General features: G+C 31.5%; 1 protein-coding gene across 2 annotated transcripts in view; it reads right to left on the bottom strand.

The window, feature by feature from the left end:
* The window catches only part of LOC110281919 (adhesive plaque matrix protein 2), an 83,051-nt gene that overhangs the window by 37,085 nt on the left and 26,248 nt on the right, over nt 1-19,718 (bottom strand). Inside the window, exons 6-12 of one of the 2 annotated variants that reach the window (XM_071185084.1) lie at nt 18,294-18,440; nt 17,882-18,028; nt 17,087-17,230; nt 12,963-13,109; nt 9,842-9,994; nt 5,416-5,562; nt 1,869-1,982 (exon numbers count right to left, since the gene is read on the bottom strand). The exons of the other annotated variant lie outside the window; for it this stretch is intronic. Of the exons in view, the coding sequence (XP_071041185.1) occupies nt 1,869-1,982; nt 5,416-5,562; nt 9,842-9,994; nt 12,963-13,109; nt 17,087-17,230; nt 17,882-18,028; nt 18,294-18,440 (999 nt within the window). The remainder of the gene's footprint in view (nt 1-1,868; nt 1,983-5,415; nt 5,563-9,841; nt 9,995-12,962; nt 13,110-17,086; nt 17,231-17,881; nt 18,029-18,293; nt 18,441-19,718) is intronic. 2 annotated transcript variants of the gene reach the window in all.

Below are 19,718 nucleotides of genomic sequence, written 5' to 3'. Positions count from 1 at the left end.
ATATATATAGGGTTGTTCATATTTCCTTACGGGGTTTCGAAGCGTTATAGTAAAAAAAAAAGAAGACGAATACGAAAAAAAGAAACATATGAAATTATTCCGAAACTATTTTTACTTACATACATTACAGGTGTTCTATGTGTGAACCCTTGGTCGCACGACGTACATCAATGCGACAGTCCAGTTCCTGTCCGGAGGGAATATATATAAACTTCCTAAATGAAACTGCCTTATAAGAGTGAGATTTATTATCCATATATAGCTAACAACCATGTAAACAGCATGAACGTTTGTTGCGAGACTTACACTTCCGTCACAGTTGTTCACATCCCATATTGAAAACGAAATTAATGGATAAATACTACTGCTTCGTTTTGGAAGAAATGTGAGCAATCTCCCTGCTATATTTGCCGTTTTGGAAGAAATGTAAGCAATCTCCCTGCTATATTTGCCGTTTTGGAAGAAATGTAAGCAATCTCCCTGCTATATTTGCCGTTTTGGAAGAAATGTAAGCAATCTCCCTGCTATATTTGCCGTTTTGGAAGAAATGTAAGCAATCTCCCTGCTATATTTGCCGTTTTGGAAGAAATGTAAGCAATCTCCCTGCTATATTTGCCGTTTTGGAAGAAATGTAAGCAATCTCCCTGCTATATTTGCCGTTTTGGAAGAAATGTAAGCAATCTCCCTGCTATATTTGCCGTTTTGGAAGAAATGTAAGCAATCTCCCTGCTATATTTGCCGTTTTGGAAGAAATGTAAGCAATCTCCCTGCTATATTTGCCGTTTTGGAAGAAATGTAAGCAATCTCCCTGCTATATTTGCCGTTTTGGAAGAAATGTAAGCAATCTCCCTGCTATATTTGCCGTTTTGGAAGAAATGTAAGCAATCTCCCTGCTATATTTGCCGTTTTGGAAGAAATGTAAGCAATCTCCCTGCTATATTTGCCGTTTTGGAAGAAATGTAAGCAATCTCCCTGCTATATTTGCCGTTTTGGAAGAAATGTAAGCAATCTCCCTGCTATATTTGCCGTTTTGGAAGAAATGTAAGCAATCTCCCTGCTATATTTGCCGTTTTGGAAGAAATGTAAGCAATCTCCCTGCTATATTNAGAGTGAGATTTATTATCTCCATATATAACTAACAACCATGTAAACAGCATGATGGTTGGTTGCGAGACCTACACTTCTGTCACAGTTGTTCATATCCTATATTAAAAGCAAAATTAATAGAGAAATACTACTATTTCATTTTGGATATTTTTGCGCCAATGACACTTAATAAATACTACTTGTAATGTGATATGGTGCAAAATATACTAATATAGTGCATAGTGTAATAATAGTACATTTGATACCTTATTATACTGCGTCAATGCTATGTAGTTTTAATAAAGATACAGGGCAAAGAGATTTTTACAGTCATTTGAAAAGGTTAATAGTAAATGAAGGAGGAAATTGTTTGATTTTGTTTAATTTTGACGATTAGAAGTTGACATCAAGCAATGCTATATGCAAAATGATATTGAACGAAGTTCATATGATGACATGTACTACAAAAAACGTGCTTTGCCTAACCTAATAACGTAAATCTACCGGGAAGGACAAACTATTACAGTAAATAAAAGATGAAGAATTTTAGTTTTATTAAATGAGTTGGTATATGTATTTCAGTTTTGATCCGAATTTTATAGCAAAATATTCCCTACTAATTTAATAATTAATTTCTTTTTTTTTTCACTCCATACGATGCACATGCATTCATCTATAAAGTAAAGTTAATTTATAAAGATTTTTTATTTTCGAAATTATTTTTTCCAAAATTTGCTGCATGCATTACTCAAATTGATTCACTTCTAATGTAAAGATGTTACCTAAACAAATGTCTCTGTACTGCGCATAACCTTCAAAACAATCACAGATTGCTTTTCCGTCCTCATCCCTCTTACATCCAGTTGAACGTACTCCACAGTCGCATTTACCTTTTCCTTCAAAATTTTAGATGAAAAAAAAAACGTAAACATTATTACAAAACATTTTGTACAAAACAGAATCATTCATAAATTCTAATTGTTAAATTTATTGCTTTTAAATTAAATACACTGGAACAGCTATTAAATCAATAAGCCTAGCTCTGGTTTTACTAACTGGATCCTAATAACACTTCGAATAAATGTTAATCAGATCATAAAACCTATATTTTTGTTAAAAAGTAGTTTACAATTAATTTATTTTAATAGAAGTCGTTACATTGTTAAATATCATAAGTAAATTAACCATATGCATTAATTCATTCTTTCAAACATATGCATGTATCGTAAGTGCAGAGTGTAGAGCGTAAGTGTTCAGTAGAATAGTAAATAATATCCTCTGGTCTACATTAGATTTTATTTTATTTTATAACCGGGGTCGAACAGCCGACCCCATTCTTAGTTTACGACTACCACTGTTCAACTCCGCAGCCCTTGTAATTTTGAACCCCATCAAGAAGTCAAGGGAACTCCTGGATCAAGTATTGGGAGAAATTCAAATTTGTCGAGTACTTCTTGATGCAACTAACCAGCCTTTGCGTTAAATGGTGAGGAAAACCATGAAACCCCTCCATGGTTAGCCTGACCGTAATAGGAATCGAAACCATGATCTGCCAACCACTGAGGACATTTTACGTGAGCACTGTGCTCCTTGCGAGCCTGGTTCAAAATTTGTTTCGACCGGCCATCGCTGGGAATTGATCCCGGATCACCTCGCTAGGAGGCGAACGCTCTATCCTCTGGGCCACCAGGCATAATCAGATTGATTTGAATAGTTTTGCATTTTGAGCATTCCTTGATCATGTAATTCTCTGTTCAGGTAATCAGAATCGGCCGCCCAGAATTCACGCCATAGGTTTTCACTGCTTTATCGCGTTGATGGATTAATATGAAAATTTCGAACATTTAAAAATTGGTCTACTGCGTAAAGAAATACTTTCACCAGGCATATTCAAACTGGCAATAAACTATGTATAATAAAGAAATGGAGGCAATTAAATGGTAAACCATTCATGCAAAATTCTTAGGACAATAATACAAAAATCATCTCGTTGACAATTTTCAATTTCATTTCGCATTCAATTTTATTTCGTTGTACTTTGCTTGCTGTTAATTAATGCTTGTGTATCACTTTTTTTTCAGTGAAGAAATTGGGTACTTTTGAAAAATTTAAGCAGAATTAAATCAGTTGTCGCCATGAAAAAATAATAAAATAGTCGTCGCCATGTATAAAAAATTCTGAAATTTCAGATGATATAAAAATGCTTATACCTCGCATTAAAAAATGTTCATCATTGACAAACCAATTAATAAAAATTATTCATTCTTGTGAAAACTATTTAATTATAATTATTATAAAAATAAGTTATAGTTCAAATAATAAATCAAGACATATAGAGATAAATGTGATAATTTCAGATGACATCAGAGTAACAAAACATTTAGATGACATTAGAGTATAAACTGTTATAGTGGATTAACCTATAAAAGTCAACTTTTTAAAACTTCTTCTGCTAATCTTATTTTGAAGGTGATAAACGTGAATTTGATGTTGCTGTTACTTTAGAAATATATATATATTTTGATCAAAATAAGCATATTACGTCACGGTTACAGTTAACCAGTAAAATGCGTTTGACGCGTATACTTCGTAGGAAATCATTATTGCAGAGCGTTTGACGCGTACACTTCGTACTAAATCAGTATTGGTTGAATCGCACTAATAATCGTACAAAATCAGTGTGACGTGTATACAAGTCTTCTATAAAAACACGCAATTCCAATAAAATACAATTATGATTTAGGTATTTTTATTTTATAATACCAATAGAACTGCTAAATATTTTATATCGCAAGTTTTTTTGGGGGGGAGGGGGTGAAGACTTATGGTCCAAAACCATATATCTTATATTATAACCACTTCATCACTACTTTCTTTATATTGGGCAGCAAAAAAAAACCCATATATATGTTATAATGATAAACGAAATATCTCGGTAGTAAAATACATAAAAAAACCATTTGTTCTTCGTTCGATGTATATGCACGTCACATTGCTTGATTTTATTTTACAACCTATGGATTAAATATATAGTATATATCTTTGAGATAATGCTATAATACTTTACAGAATGAAAATCTGACCAGCCGTTCAGAAGTTATAAGGTCAGTTTCTTTGCTGAATGTAAATATATATTTTAAATTTCAGTTAATTTAAGCTATTTTTCTTTTCTGTATTTTGTAATTTAATGTCCATGTAAATTAAAAAGGTGTATAAAACATAGCTCTGCATGCCGATTCGTTTGTATTTTTCTGGCTTTCATCTATCGGTTCAAACTCATCAAGGCATTTACAATTATACGTATTCCCTTCCAGGACTCACTTTGCATTTGCACTCGGACAATCGCCATCCTTACACCTGTGTGCAATTGCTGTTGATAGAACTTAATTGCCATAACTGAAACTGGTCGATGGAACAGAGATGTAAATGAATCTCCAACCATTTCAAGCGCACTGCTCCGACAACTATAACTTATCAATTCTGTAGTATCAGAAAAGTATTTAACACTATGTTTACGGGCGTTTCTTATATACCTATTTCTGCGAACACGCGTCAATTTGACTCATGAAAGAATACATCACTAGGTTTACGGACGTTTCTTATATACCTATCTCTACGAACACATGTATATACGAATACGTATTTAATAAAATCAATTCAGCAGATTTTTAACCACCACTATTTCTAAATAATTTGCAGGATTAAACAATTCGCCACTTTATATTTGCTAAATTTACTTAGTGGTTATTTACTGACATTCTGCGTTAGCTATTTCTGCTATTGCTTATCGGCAACAGTTGTTTATCGGATAAAGGATCGAAGTATTGTCAGTACATTCCTATTTTTTATTGATGTCATGCTTATATGTTTACTCCAAATTTTGTCTAAATTACGATGGCGTCAAATTGACGCATATCCGTAGAGATAGGTATACCACAAGGAGAATTTCAATATTTCAATGCTTTTGAAGAAAATAGACTTCAGTATATACTTACCTCAATCAATGGATAAAAGTCATTACAGGAGATAAAATAAAAATTCAAACGTGTTAAACGTCAAAATGACGCGTCCCGTAAACCTAGTGTTAAATTTATCTTCTTTATTAATTACACTGTTATTCATGGTAGTAATTGCTGTTAATAGTAAATTCCGCGTAAGCAGTATTACTCAAGTACAAAATTTTTCTGTGCCTTTCAAAGCGAATTTTATAGATGCATAATAAATTTAGATTTCGAAATTTCATGAAATTAAAGCTAACCTTCTTTTACGTAATTCGTAATTTAGTGTTCGAATAAGTGTTTCAATTTTTAAAAGATGTATTAAACTTACTTTTGCATGCCGCTTCCTTTGTATTTTTTCTGCTTTCATCTACTAGTTCAAAACCATCAAGACATTCACATTTATACGTATTCCCATCCGGGACGCACTTTGTATTTGCACCTGGACAATCGCCATCTTCACACCTGTATGCACTTTCTGTTAATAGAATTAAATCAATAACTAAATCTCGTATATATCCAAATGAATGCGTGAACTTTGTTATTAAATCATTCACTTGCTAAAAAAATTTCACATAATGATTAATAACCATTGAATAGATCCATTTTCAGCTTTCCAATGGTATATAATGTATCACGCCATCTATTGAATGAAAAGAAGAAGCACTGCAAACACTATTCAACCCGTATCACAACCGGGAATATAATAACGGACATGAAAGCTAACATTGGCAGTATAAGATAATGGGTTATAAATTTAACCCACACTGTTGTGAAAAATATTATTTCATTTCCTTAACATGCAGAGAAAAGCCACAAAAACGTTCCATGGTTAGAACGATGGCAAGAGGACTCTAACTCATGATCTGTGTACCACTGATGATATTTTGATTCAGCACTGTGGTCGGTGTGAGCTTGGTGCGAACTTGGTATCGTTTGTCCATCGCTGGGTTTCTAACTTGGACCTCATTGGGATTGAAGTGCTCTATGAGCTGAGACACCCCGGTTTGACAACTACTCTTTATAAATTCTGTCGTAGCATCATATTATTTAATTTTTTCAGTTATTATGGTGCTGTCCATATGGTAGTGAAACTGCTGTAGACACGTGCGCGTCATCAAACCCGACGGTCGCGCCAACTTTGAATCAGACGGCTTTTAACTGCTTTTGAATGAAGTGAACAACTAAAAACTTCCCGAAGCTAATAATTTAAGTATTTATAGTTATTGCGGCATTGTAAATGGTACATATGTTACCCGCAAAGTATGAAATCCGGCATTATATATAATGCCTAAAACTAGCCGGCAAGCATGAAATGATTTATATTTCACACAATGCCTAGGCATTATATATAATGCTGGATGCTATTTAGGCAATGTATGAAATAAACGTCCTGGTGAGGTTATTATGTAAATGATGAGCATGTTACTGTGAATGACCGAAATCGGTGGTTGTTGACTTTCACCGGTGAATGTTGACAATCACATAGTCGTTTTGGTGAATGTCCGAAATATTTATTACATCTGATTTGATATTAATTTATTTATGGATATAACTACATTTATTCGATATTTTAATACTTACTGACGATAGATTAGAAGAAACATCAGTGTTTGGAGTATCGGGCAAATATATACCGGGTAATGATATTTGACCTTAAAAAAATATCAGTGCAGGGTATATCGGGCAAATGTATACCGGACAGTGGCACTGAACCTTAAAAAAACATCAGTGTAGGATATACCGGGCACTGGAACTTTGACACTTGACCTTAAAAAACCATAAGCATTACTGAAATAAAATAGACGGAAACGAACAGTTGCTTATAATTAATTTCCTTTAGTGCAGTTTTTTCCGTCGAAGAAAGGAGGGCATATACACCAATAATCTTCGCCAAGAGGAAAACAGGTTGAACCTTCTTTGCAGAAGCTTTTATCACACCCACCTTTTGAAAGAAAAACAAGTGTTTAAAGTCCTCCGTGGAATAGAAAGAAATATGCAGCAAAATTACGTGTAATCTATCATGTCTTATATTTTATTCAAATAACAAATCAAAAAAGCTTTTTCATATGTCTAATTCAGAATAGTAATTTTCAGAAGTGTTTTTTAATTTTTTTCTTTACAAGGTATGTTTATTTTTTAATTTAAAAATCTTTTTTATCATTTTTCGCATAGTTCTTCTTTACGTTCATATAAAATTCTTTTTTAGATTATAAATTCTTACTGGAAAAACAATAAATTGTTTTCTTCCTATATTACTCTGCATCTATACTTTTTGAAAATGTTTAAAAATTCTCATATTTGTAAGCGACATTTTGAAAATTGATAAACAAAGAAATCTAATTTTTCTACATAATCAAATTTAATTCTTCCTAATCAAGAATCTTATTCTACATAAGATTCTTAAATACTATTAAAAATAAGATATGTCCCTCTTGTCTTTAAATTTTTAATGAATAAAGATCTTTCTTAGCTGAAATTCCTTCTCGCTTAAGTCTTAACCGTTTATAATTGTTTAAATTTGTGGTGAAAAAAAATACTGCATTTGCAAAATAATAACTACCACTTTTAAAAAAAAAATGGTCCCTGGTCTAGCAACATCGCCCGCCAAACGCTGTGCAAGGCGTGGAGGTAGCAAATTCGAATCCCATTGATACCTTTGAAGTATCTTCTTGCTGTCCTATGCCTGTAACTGCATCACTAAAGGGCCAGTTTCTCTTTCTTTAACACTAGATTGCCTAAGGAAGTCATTTTGACTGCTTGTTAATTTCAATTAGACAAGAAATGATGTATATAATAACACAATTTCTTAGAATTTTGTGACTTTTATAATTATTTTTATTGTTGATACTAATAACTTGTTATGTAACTGAAAATAATATTAAAAATTAATTTTAAACAAATTTCTTTATACATTAGTTATTCTTTCACAATGCAGTCAGTTCGACTGCTTTTGGGCAATATAGGTATTTCAGTCTTTCTAGTGTTAAAAATACCCTAGCCTTGTTTTATCGCAAATATGGATAATTTTTTAATTGAAAATTATTTCTGATTTTAAACAAAGCAATATTATGTAAAGAATGCCAATAAGCAATCTCTATGAAAGAGGCCAAGAAAGGAGAAAAGTAATTTTAATATATTTTTCAAAATTCTCACATAGTATATAACAACTGAGAAAAATTCAAAAAACTCATATGCTGAGTTAATTAAAAATTGCATATTACATATCTAGGTATCTGCTGGAATACCATCGGCATGCGTACTCCAAATACTATTTGTAAATATCGAGCATATTTGTCGTACAAAAACAGAGTTTTCCACAACTAAATTTTTTTTTATTTAAACTTAATAGTTAAAAAATAACTCTCACTAAATTAACTGAACGAATTTAAATTGATGTTGTTGTGGTGCAATTTCGTTCCTCGTTTAATCCATTGTACATTTTTCGCAATTATATTTATCCAGTAAACCTTTGTTAAGTGATAATTGTTTATTATATGTAATTCTTCGAAGTCAGCAAACTGAGAAAATCGAGGTGTTTATTCCGATTTACCGACTTAAAGATATAATTACTGAGTAACTAGCCCGAAGAGCTACCTGCTCATTCATCGAAATTGTTAAGAAATGAGGGAATAATGGGGAAAAGATAAATTTCGCAAAAGAAAAGTTAAATTTAAAAAAAATTGAGTGATGCAAAGGGAAATAATTAATAATCATAAAAAAACGCAATAAAATGCAATCTGGGATAATAAAATGAGTACAAAAAATTATTTACAAGAAGGAAAAATTATTTACGTATGTACATAGGAGGTGTTTGGTCACGCTTGCTCAAGTGGTAATAATTCTTTTATCACAGATTTCTTGTAGTTGTTCAACAAAAGGCTTCTTTTCTTGACATTGCATTTTAAGCAATCAACTAATGATTTTAAACATTTTAGCTCATTTCAAAGAGAATAACTTAAACTAAAATAGTAAGCAAAACAAACGAGAAAAATTTATGAAAAGACTGATAAGCTGACATAATTAAAAATCATAAAAACGTACAACATATTCAGGGTTCAGGAAAACCATACGCATACGTAGCCCTAAAATTATTTGAAAATATCGTGCAGATTTGACGTATGAATACAGTTTTTTTCGCCCGAAAACCTTTTTCATGTGAGGTTACATGATAATTATTTATTATACGTAATACTTAGAAGTCAGCGAGACTGAGAAATTCAAGACGTTTTTCCACGTTTGCTATTTTTTTAAAAGCTTTCTTGCGGTAGTTCAAAAACAGGTTTTTTTGCCATCAAAATTTGAAGCAATCTACTAATGATTATAAAAATTTCAGCTCATTTGAAAGGCATTAACTTAGAATTACAGTATTTTGACATGAAGTTGTTACAGTATAGCTTAAATTTATGCAATATTTGAGGGATATCATTTTTCACAACACTGGTAATTGAAAATATTTCAATCTAATAAAAAATTTGATAAAATATTAAAGATTTTTCCTTGTGGCGTTATTCAGAATTTTATTTTTAATAATACATGTGTAAAACACATATGTTATTCAGATTAAACACATGTGTATAAAGTTATTAGAAAATAGTTTAAATCTATGCTATATTTGAGCGAAACTTTTGCCTTTTACAACACTTGTAATTGAAAACAGTTTGATCAAATAATATATTTTAAATAATTTTCCTTGTGGCATTGTTCAGAATTTTAATCTGAATAACACGTGTTTTAAAAAAAATATTAATACTTACTTGTACACGGGCCTTTATTTTTCTTTACTTCACCTTCTCTGGGTACGTAGCCAGGAAGACACTCACAATAATAATCGTCATTTCCTATCATCACACATTTAGCCCTGTCTGGCAAGGGACACGAAAACTCTCCGAGGTCGCATCTATTTTTTTCTGTTGAATAATAGACTTCAATGAATATTTAACGCAAAGAAGAAACAAATATATTAAATTTGACAGCTAGTGTAATTGATACAATAGGATAAATTTGATCAAGTACATGAAAATTAAAAGAGCCAATGGCAAATAGCTTAGTATCTTTCTCTCGATAAATGGTATAACTTGCAAATCCGGCGAGTTGAATTTCAACTGGAGGATAATAGTTTGGATAATAGTTCGGAGTAAGATAGTTTGGTTAAATTAAATTCGTAATTTTTTTCTGAACATTAAACTTTAATTAAATTAACTGTTGATTTATTGGTAGTGGAAATTAAAATTTAGATCAAGAAATAAAAGGTTATATTTTCTTCTACTCAATGAAAGTTAACCCAAAATCGTAATTTTCGAAATATTTCATTCTGATTTCATTTCAGAATAAACAAAAGGTTTCGGTTTTGTCATTTAAGTGAACATCTGAAAAACTGCTGGAGTTCGTCATAGGATAACTTTTTATTATAATAGATTGTTTATAGAGCAATTTTGCCACGCTTTTCCATTCGATATTAATAATTATTTTTCCCTTTAATTGAATCCCTGTCATGTCATTGCAAAATAGTTTTTACACTTAACAAGTTGAGTTAATAAATGCTAAGCATCAATGTTAAGCACAAGAAAGGCGAAAGTCCCATTGCATAATAATACGAAAGCGAAACGGTGAACTGTTCTCACAAAAGTCAAGATAAACGAATTTTGCTATTGACAATTTTACTTAGGATATCAATATTAATTGGCTTTTAATGCAAGAGCTCTTTTATTTTGGTTGTTCTCCTTTTTCATTTAAATTTGCTGCATATTTGAAATGGAATATCCATTTCGTGCAATACTTATATAATTTTTCAATTAACCCGAATAGAATTTTTCCAGAAGTCGAAAAATTAATTTCTGAATTTTGCCAAGTAACAGAGATTATGCAGACTGGGCAATTTTTACAAACGTATCATTCGTCTCGCACCAAAAAAAAAAAAAAAAACACTGATTTTTTGTAGTTGTCTCAGTCTACAGAGGCTAGCTCACAATAACTTGGTGTGGTTGGGAGTGTCCTGACTAACTTATTTTCCCCCTCAACTCTGAGAGAGTCTGGATGTCACGCAGGCATGCCAAGCCGAAAAGAAATTAAACCAAGTGAAGTTATAATCTCGCTTACCGCTCAAGGATATAGTTCATAACCACTTCTTAAACAACTACTCTTCAATTTTAACGAGAACTGCTCGAAAGGAAGTTTGATATTGTCTAATGCTTTAAGAAAAAAAGAGTAAAGCCATTTCTAATGAAAGGGATTTGCAGGAATAGCAGGAATCAATCACCTATTCACTATTGTCTGATGTTTATTCAATTCCAATATGTATATTCAATTCTAATTATCCTTAATCTAATATTTGAGTCTTATTATTATTCATAGATATTTTTATTTTTTATAGGTATACCTCGTATTAATTAGCACACTGGTGGACTAAATTTAAAGATGGAAGACATTTTCCCAAATATCCCAAAAAATACTGAATATAAATAAATGAAATTTGGTATAGATATAGCTTATTCCATAATAATAAATTATGCAAAACAAAAATGAAAGTACCAATCACTGGCAAGATCTATTGCCAATAAATCCAATGTAGTCTGAACTTAAGGATAAAAGATGACAATAAAAGTGAGGCTTGTACAGTGTGTGTTGCCTCTAGTATGGTGTATGGTCACCCATGACAGACAGACAGCATGCACAACGAGTATGCATGCTGTTAATAAGGGAGTTAAGGAGGACTTGTGGAAGACCCTCCCATTCTTCCACCAGAGCAATTTTTAACTCCAGAATGGTTCTGGGGAAGCATGGCGCATTGCAATAGCTCTCCCAGGAGCATCCCAAGCATGTTCAATAGGATTCAGGTCAGGGCATTTGGCTGGCCAATCCATTCGTTAAATATCCTCGCTTTCCAGATACTCATCAACTATGAGAGCCCTATGTGGTCGCGCATTGTCGTCCATAAAAATGAACTCAGGGGCAACAGCGCCCCTGAAAAGACGCACATAGGGCTCTAGGACCTCCTGCCTGTACCTCTGGGCATTCAAGGAACCATTGTCAAACCATCGGAACCATTGCAGAACCATTGTGCGAATGAATATGTGAAAATGCTTTCCATCTCTTAATTTTGTACACCAGTGTATTTATGCTCACCAATGCATTTCACATCCTTCTGTCCTTTTTTAGCTTCATCTTTTAGGTTGGAACCTTCTTTGCACTAACAAGTATATCGGTTGTTAATTAATGAAGGTAATTAAATACAACGCCGTATCGCACATAAAATTTAATAAAATATAATTCTTTCTCCTCTACATCTTTTATTTAACTTAGATTTATTATTCCTACATGTATTATATTACAACATTATATTACAATAATATAAGTTTCATTTATTGCGCATAAGCTGCAAGTAAAAAGAACTCATTAGATAAGTTTAAAATGAAGATAAAACAAAGGAAAATTATAGACATATGAAAAAGGGGTGGGAAATGATAATAAAAAAATAACATAATAAAAAGTATGAAATTTCTTCATCCCTTTTTTTTTAATCAGTTGTTTGTTATTTTTATTATGGTTATTTCCCACCCCTTTTTCATATGTCTATAATTTTCCTTTGTTTTATCTTCATTTTGATATATATATATATATATATATACAGGGGTATATTTTCAGGGCAAAATATAATGGAAACACTTCTAACACATCTTCTGATTTTTCTTAAAAAATTCTTAAAGAATTATTTCATAAATTAAGAAGTGTGTTTAGGTTATGCGATTTCTCCCATTTATCAATGAAATAAAAAGCTTTCAGATTTTTAAGGGACTGACAGTAAACTTCAAACGGAAAATAGTATATGTTTTGACATTTTTTTAAATTTTTCAGTAGCTATGCAATATTTATGCTTACCAATGCAGTCCGCATCCCTTTGTCCTTTCTTAGCTTCATCCTTTGGCTTGAAATAATTTCTGCACTCACAAGTATATTTGTTGCCATTTGCTACACATTCCGTATTCATTCCAGTGCAGTCAGTGTCTTTGCATTCATGAATTACTTCTAAAAATTATTTTAAAAAATAAGCAAAAGTATTACTAAGATTATTCATAACAACTTCCTCAATTACCTTTTAAGGATTTTTTCAAAGTTTTTAGTTAGAAGCTTAGTCTTTGAAGAGAGAAAATTAGTCACTGCCACATATAAAAGTCAAGTTCTTTCAAGCCAATGCAGTTTATTACTGTCGCGGTACTTCATTTCATTTTTTCATTCATCATTTTTTTAATCCTACTACAAAAATATACAATGAGAAGAAGGTTATTTCTGTTTATTTCATGTTATTTGTTGGCATCTCTAATGACTTAATATTCAAAGGTTCAAGACGAAATAAAAGGTTAAAAGTAAAGAGGGTGGATGTAAAAGGGCAGAAATTTTTGAAATAAAACTGTTCTACATTTAATTTTATTTGCTCTTATTAATTCAGCAGGTTCAGCAGTAGTGCAGGGCTACGTTTTCAATTTAAAAATTCTCCAAAAAGAACGAAGGAAAGAGCTGCGTTTTATTAACAAAGATCTGTAATCTATGCTTTTTATCCACATTTTTGAATCGTTTTCGTTGATTTCCTTCAATATTTTATGAGTTTATATTAAAATAAAATCCTTAAGACTTCTGTGTCTCCAAGAAAAAAGTTTATAACAATTTATATTCACCCTATAGTCAGAAAAAATATGCAAAAACTGTAGTTGATATGTCCAATAAAGTGTTTTTTTCTTGCACTGGCAGTGACGTCATACTTTGTTTTTCATATTTTTCTCGTAAACTATGGATCGTACAGGAACGCTTCTTTGGGTAGTTTTTATGTACTTCCAACGAGGAATCTAGCTGTGCAGGGTTTATGCGGTCGTTTTGGGACACCCTTTATATATATATATATATATATATNACCAAGCGACTACGTGAATGTCGACATTCTCCAGTTTTCGGTGTTTCACTGTAACATATATATTTCTATATATCTATATATATATATAATAGAGAGAGAGAGAGAGAGAAAGATTAGGCAATCTTATACGTGTAAGTTCAATTGAATTTGCTACTCGCTTTATAGATTTCGTTTTATGTTTTGTTTAGTATTAGAATACTAGAATATTAGGTTTATCCAAACACTTTTTTAAAATGCAGTTATCATTAAAAGAAATTCGAAGTTCCTTTCAGTTTTTACAATTTTGATTCTTAACTGTCGCAAGGTTTCTCACCATCGTAATTATCGAAGTTAATAATTTATGACTTTTTGTAGTAATTTCTGGAGATATACGTGGTGCTTACAAACTCTTTTTTTTATCCCACTACGAAAATACGAAGCGAAACGAACTTAAACGTCCGAAGCGAAATAAATGGATAAGAACTAAGAAAGTAGAGATAACTAGACAGAGTGCATAATAATGGTAGAAATAGATGCTTAAAAGCGAAATATTCGCATAATCAAACTGTTCTAAACTTAATTTTATTTTCTCTTAATAACTACGCAAATTTAACAGCAGTTTTGAGCTTTATTTTAATTTTAACAGTTCTGAAAAATGAACGCAGGAAGCAAATGCGTTTTACCAACAAAGATAGGTCAGCTATGCTTTTTTCTCAATTTTTAACCCTTTTCATTAGGTTTATGTACATTTTACAAGCTTGTATTGGAATAAAAAAATCCTTAAAACTCTTGTATCTCCAATCACTGAAGTTTGTAAAATTTTCTGTTCCATGAATTATTTCCTTTCAAAGTAGTATTAAAAAGTATATAAATTCAATCGATAAGTATTAGTTTAGCCTAAATGATTCCTTCAGTTTTAAAGGTCCCTTTATTTACAAGTATACTATGTACAAAGACTGATGGTATATGGAGAGATGTAAACACTCACCCAGTGTCTGGTTTATATTACAAATGTTCAATATGTTCACCCTTGATCACCTGACTCACAACCCAACCGTAATCCAGTTCCGGCCATTCCCTCTATTCCATGTTCTATAACTTCCGGCACAGGAGCAGTGATGCGCAACTTGTAAGCGTGTATGTACCTCCATTGCAAAATTGTAATTGTAATGAGCAAAGTTTATGCACCAGGAATGCTAACAACACCGAAGATACACATCACTGCTCCTGTGTCGGATAGTGGTAGAAACAAGGAAATGAGCGAATGGCCGGAACTGGATAACTGTTGGATTGTGAGTCAGGTGATCAAGGGTGCACACATTGAACATTTGTGATATGTAAGTTTGTGCATCTCTCCACATACCATCTGCCGTTGTACGTCGTATGCCTGCGAATAAACAGACCTTTGCAATTGAAAGATTCATTTGGACTAATCCTTTATATAAATTGAATGAAATGTATAAATATCAAAAGCTCTCAAGATTTAAATGTCGTTTATTTTTAGGACTTAATTTTTAAAAAATGCTTCAGTATGCATACAAAACTAGACTAAATACATAAGTTTTTAATAAGTAAATATTATTCATTTATCAATAAGATCTTTATAACTTTAAACTGTAAGCCCTATTAATTTTGTTAGGTACCGATTCGGCGTGAATTAATACATAAGAAATAATATATTTCGCTTAACTAGATAACAATGTCAGGTGCATACAAAATTGAGCTTATTATCCAAAAATCCTTCATAAAATTTAAGTAGTAAGCCTTATTGACTTTATTTTGGCCTCATTCGATTCAGCAGCAAATGCCAAAAAAACAATAATACCTCACTTGTCTAAAAAGTAATGTTAACTCTATCCCTATTTTGTCCCTACCAGTAAAATCAAAATAGCAGTTTCCGTTAATTATTGTGACATTCGATTACTTAGAAATTTGCTGATCTGACAGAATGTTTTATGACCCATTTTTTTTTCTTCTTCATTTTCCTCCCAGGAAGAATTAAATATATTCTTTCTAGCATTAAAATATCAAAATAAATCGTGTAATCAATATTTTGTTCATTTTTCCTGTTTTTATGGAGTGTAAAAAACTTATTTTCGTACACATTTTCTGCTTTTATCGATAATAGATTCTTTTGATGTTATAATTAAAATTTTTGTTTTATTTTTTGAAACAATGAAAATGGTTGGTTTCAAATGATTTTTTTGTCGATTGAAAATAATTTCCGAAATTATGTACTTTTGCTTTTTATTGCGTTTTTGAAACAAAAAGTGCCAATCTGCAAAGGAATGGTATTATCAGAAGAGTATTTTTCATCAATCTTACTCTCATAACACTTTTACAATTTCTCTAATTCTAAGTTCTTTAGATTAAAAGCAAACAAACAGCATATAAAATCACGTTGGCAACTTAAATTATCTTCGTTGCGAAGGGTGCATTTTGTAATGAAAAGTGTCACAAATTTACGCAAGATTTGAATTAAATAGAAAATTAATTTAGTATTATGAATAAAATAAAACACAGTTACACAGCTGAAAGTTAAGGGTTAGTAAAAAAGCGGACGACAGTAAAAAACAGATTGCTTTCATTATTGAAAGCCCATGGAACAATCCAGTTACTGCATGAGACATAACCTGGTCTTATACCATCACCTCTCTATGATAAGATTTAGCCCACTATTTTATTTAATTTAACACAATTGAATTACTTTACATGAAGTTATTTAAAGTTAAAGATGGATGTCAACAAGACTATATCCACCCGTACAATGAAAGGGTACGCTGCATCTACGAAATATAGCGCAACATTTATGCAAAACGGTCTTGGAAAGTTACAATAAAGGAGTATGCATACATCAACAAAACCATAAAGGTCAATCATTCAATCAGTGTGCTTCCTCAAAAAAAAACATGAGCTTGTTCTTTATAATTTATACTTGCTCAATAAGAAATATTTACTTTTTAATTGAAAAAAATTTTAATTTATTACTTTTTGGAAGAGTTTCCTAGATTTGGTAAACTTTTGTTCGGTTCAAAATATTTTCAAAATATTTTACTCCAATTTCTCTTAGAGTCATTCCAAATAAGTAAATATTTCATTAAATTATATTCATTCTTACCAATGCAGACGGCATCTTTTGTTCCTTTTTTACTAAGATCTTTTGGCACGAAACCATCCTTACACTCACAAGTGTAACCGCTGCCAGCCTCTACGCATTTTGTATTTTCTCCTTCACAGTCAGATTCTTTGCATACATAGTTCGCTGCCAAAAATTATACAAAAAATAAGAAATTTAAATAAAAATATTATAAAGATTATTTCTTTCTTACAAATGAAGCTGAATTTTTTTGAAGGTCATCAAAATACAAATAATTTTCTAACAAATTTTCTTGTATATTTTTAATTATTTATATAACTACATTAATGTTTTTTTTTCTGCTTAAGATATTGAAATATTCTTTTAGTGATAAAAACCTTGAGGCTTTTAAGTAAGGGATATATCGTTTTACAACTTCATAATTATTCCTCCCTATTCATACGGCATCTTTCTGTCTTCTTTTCGTAATACGTTTAGGTACGAAACCATCCACTCACAAGTGTAATCGCTGACAGACTCTGCAGATTTTATACTTTCTCCGTTACAGTCAATGTCTTTGCATACATGTTTCGCTGCTAAGATGTATGCAAAATGAACAAAATTTAAACAGAAATATGATAAACAAAACTGAATTTTTTGAGGATCATCAAAATTTTTGTTAAAAATTATTTAGTTTATTTTCAGTTTTTTCAATAATTACCTTACCTTTTTGCATGTAGTATTTAATTATTGAATTGAGATGTTTCATTATAGATAAAAACATTGATGCCTTTAAAATAGGAAAAAAATCGTTTTGCAAATAAATTATATTCTTACCAACGCATACGGCATCTTTTTGTCCTTTTTTACTAAGATCTTTTGGTACGAAACCATACGTACACTCACAAGTGTAATCGCTGCCAGCCTCTACACATTTTGTATTTTCTCCTTTACAGTCAGTGTCTCTGCATACATGGTTCGTTGCTAAAAAGTACACAAAATGTAAGAACTTTAAACAGAAATATGATACTCATTATGGTTTACTTACAAACAAACCAAACTGAAATTTTTGAGGATCATTAAAAAAAAAATTAGAAATATTTTGTTTATTTTTATTTTTTTCTGTAACTACCTTACTTTTTTGCATGTGGTATTTAATTATTGAATTGAGATATTCTATCATAGATAAAAACATTGATGCCTTTAAAATAGGAAAAAAATCGTTTTACAAATAAATATATATTCTTACCAATGCACACGGCATCTTTTTGTCCTTTTTTACTAAGATCTCTTGGTACAAAACCATCCTTACACTCACAAGTGAAATCGCTGCCAGCCTCTACACATTTTGTATTTTCCCCTTTACAGTCAGTGACTTTGCATTCATGTTTTACTACTAAAAAGAATACAAAATGTAAGAACTTTAAACAGAAATATGATACGTATTATGTTTTACTTACAAATAAAACCTTTTTTCCATGAAGGGTACCAAAATAAGGTGTCCGTCTCAAATCGTGTCAAAGAAGTTATTAGTTTGACAAACCCAATCACTGTATCACTGTGCTAGTAAAGATAAACCTTCAAATAATCTCTCTCGAGGAATGTTATGAGATGGATACAATGGACGATTGGAAAAAAATTATTTAATGGAACACATGGTTTAAAGGAGATTTTGCTGTACACAATTCATTATATATTGTCAATATAATTATTTATGATAAATTCAAAAAGATGCAATGGCTGCAGATCCGTCGTCAAAATATTAAATTACATATTACATTAAAATGATTAAAAAAATTTACTAAAAAAACGCGTGTTTTACATGCCATCCTTAAACGTGTATGTACACTAATGAGCCAAAAAAAACTGGTACAGGCATGAGTATGCAAATAAAGGGGTATGGAGCCAATCAAAGTACAGCGCTGCAATCGGCAACGCGTATATAAGACAACGAGTGTCTAGCACAGTTCTTAGATTGGTTACTGCCGCTACAATGCCAGGTTATACAGATTTAAGTGAATTTGAACGTGGTGTTATAGTCGGCGCACGGGAGATGAGACATAGCATATCCGAGATAGCAATGAAATTTGGATTTTCACGTATGACCATTTCACGAATATACCGTGAGTATCGAAAATCCGGTAAAACATCAAATCTACGACATCTCTGCCATATTCAACGAAATATCATCGATATGGGCTTTCCATACGGGCTTCCCTACACGACATTAGGCAGGTATACCAGTTTTTTTGGCTCTTCAGTGTATGTTGTAAAAGAATTTAATCCGTAATTAAAACTGTTAAATGGAATACTGATTATGATAAATGAATGTCTAACAATTTAAAGTATATTGCTACGACAATTCTCTAGTATCGCAATAGCAATTAATTTCTAAGGCACTAAAATTTAAATGTTTTCTCCGTTTCGAGCACACTTGGTATTTGCTCCACGACAATCGCGGCATGATTGCAGATATACAATGTCTAACAAAAAGCACACTGCAGCGACAACTGTAACTTATTAATTATGATGTACCACCATTGTATTTAATTTTTTATTATTCATTAATTATACTGTTGTTCATAGTAGTAAAATTCTAATAGTAAAACTAATTTACAGTCATTCACGTTTATCTGCGTTTCCGCTTGGGACACACCGTGTATTTGAAGCCTGG

This window comes from Parasteatoda tepidariorum, chromosome 9 (genome assembly GCF_043381705.1).
Source record: "Parasteatoda tepidariorum isolate YZ-2023 chromosome 9, CAS_Ptep_4.0, whole genome shotgun sequence".
NCBI classification, from domain to species: Eukaryota; Metazoa; Arthropoda; class Arachnida; order Araneae; family Theridiidae; genus Parasteatoda; species Parasteatoda tepidariorum.
Note: the sequence above shows the minus strand (reverse complement) of the source record. Positions and strands in the feature narration are given on the sequence as shown.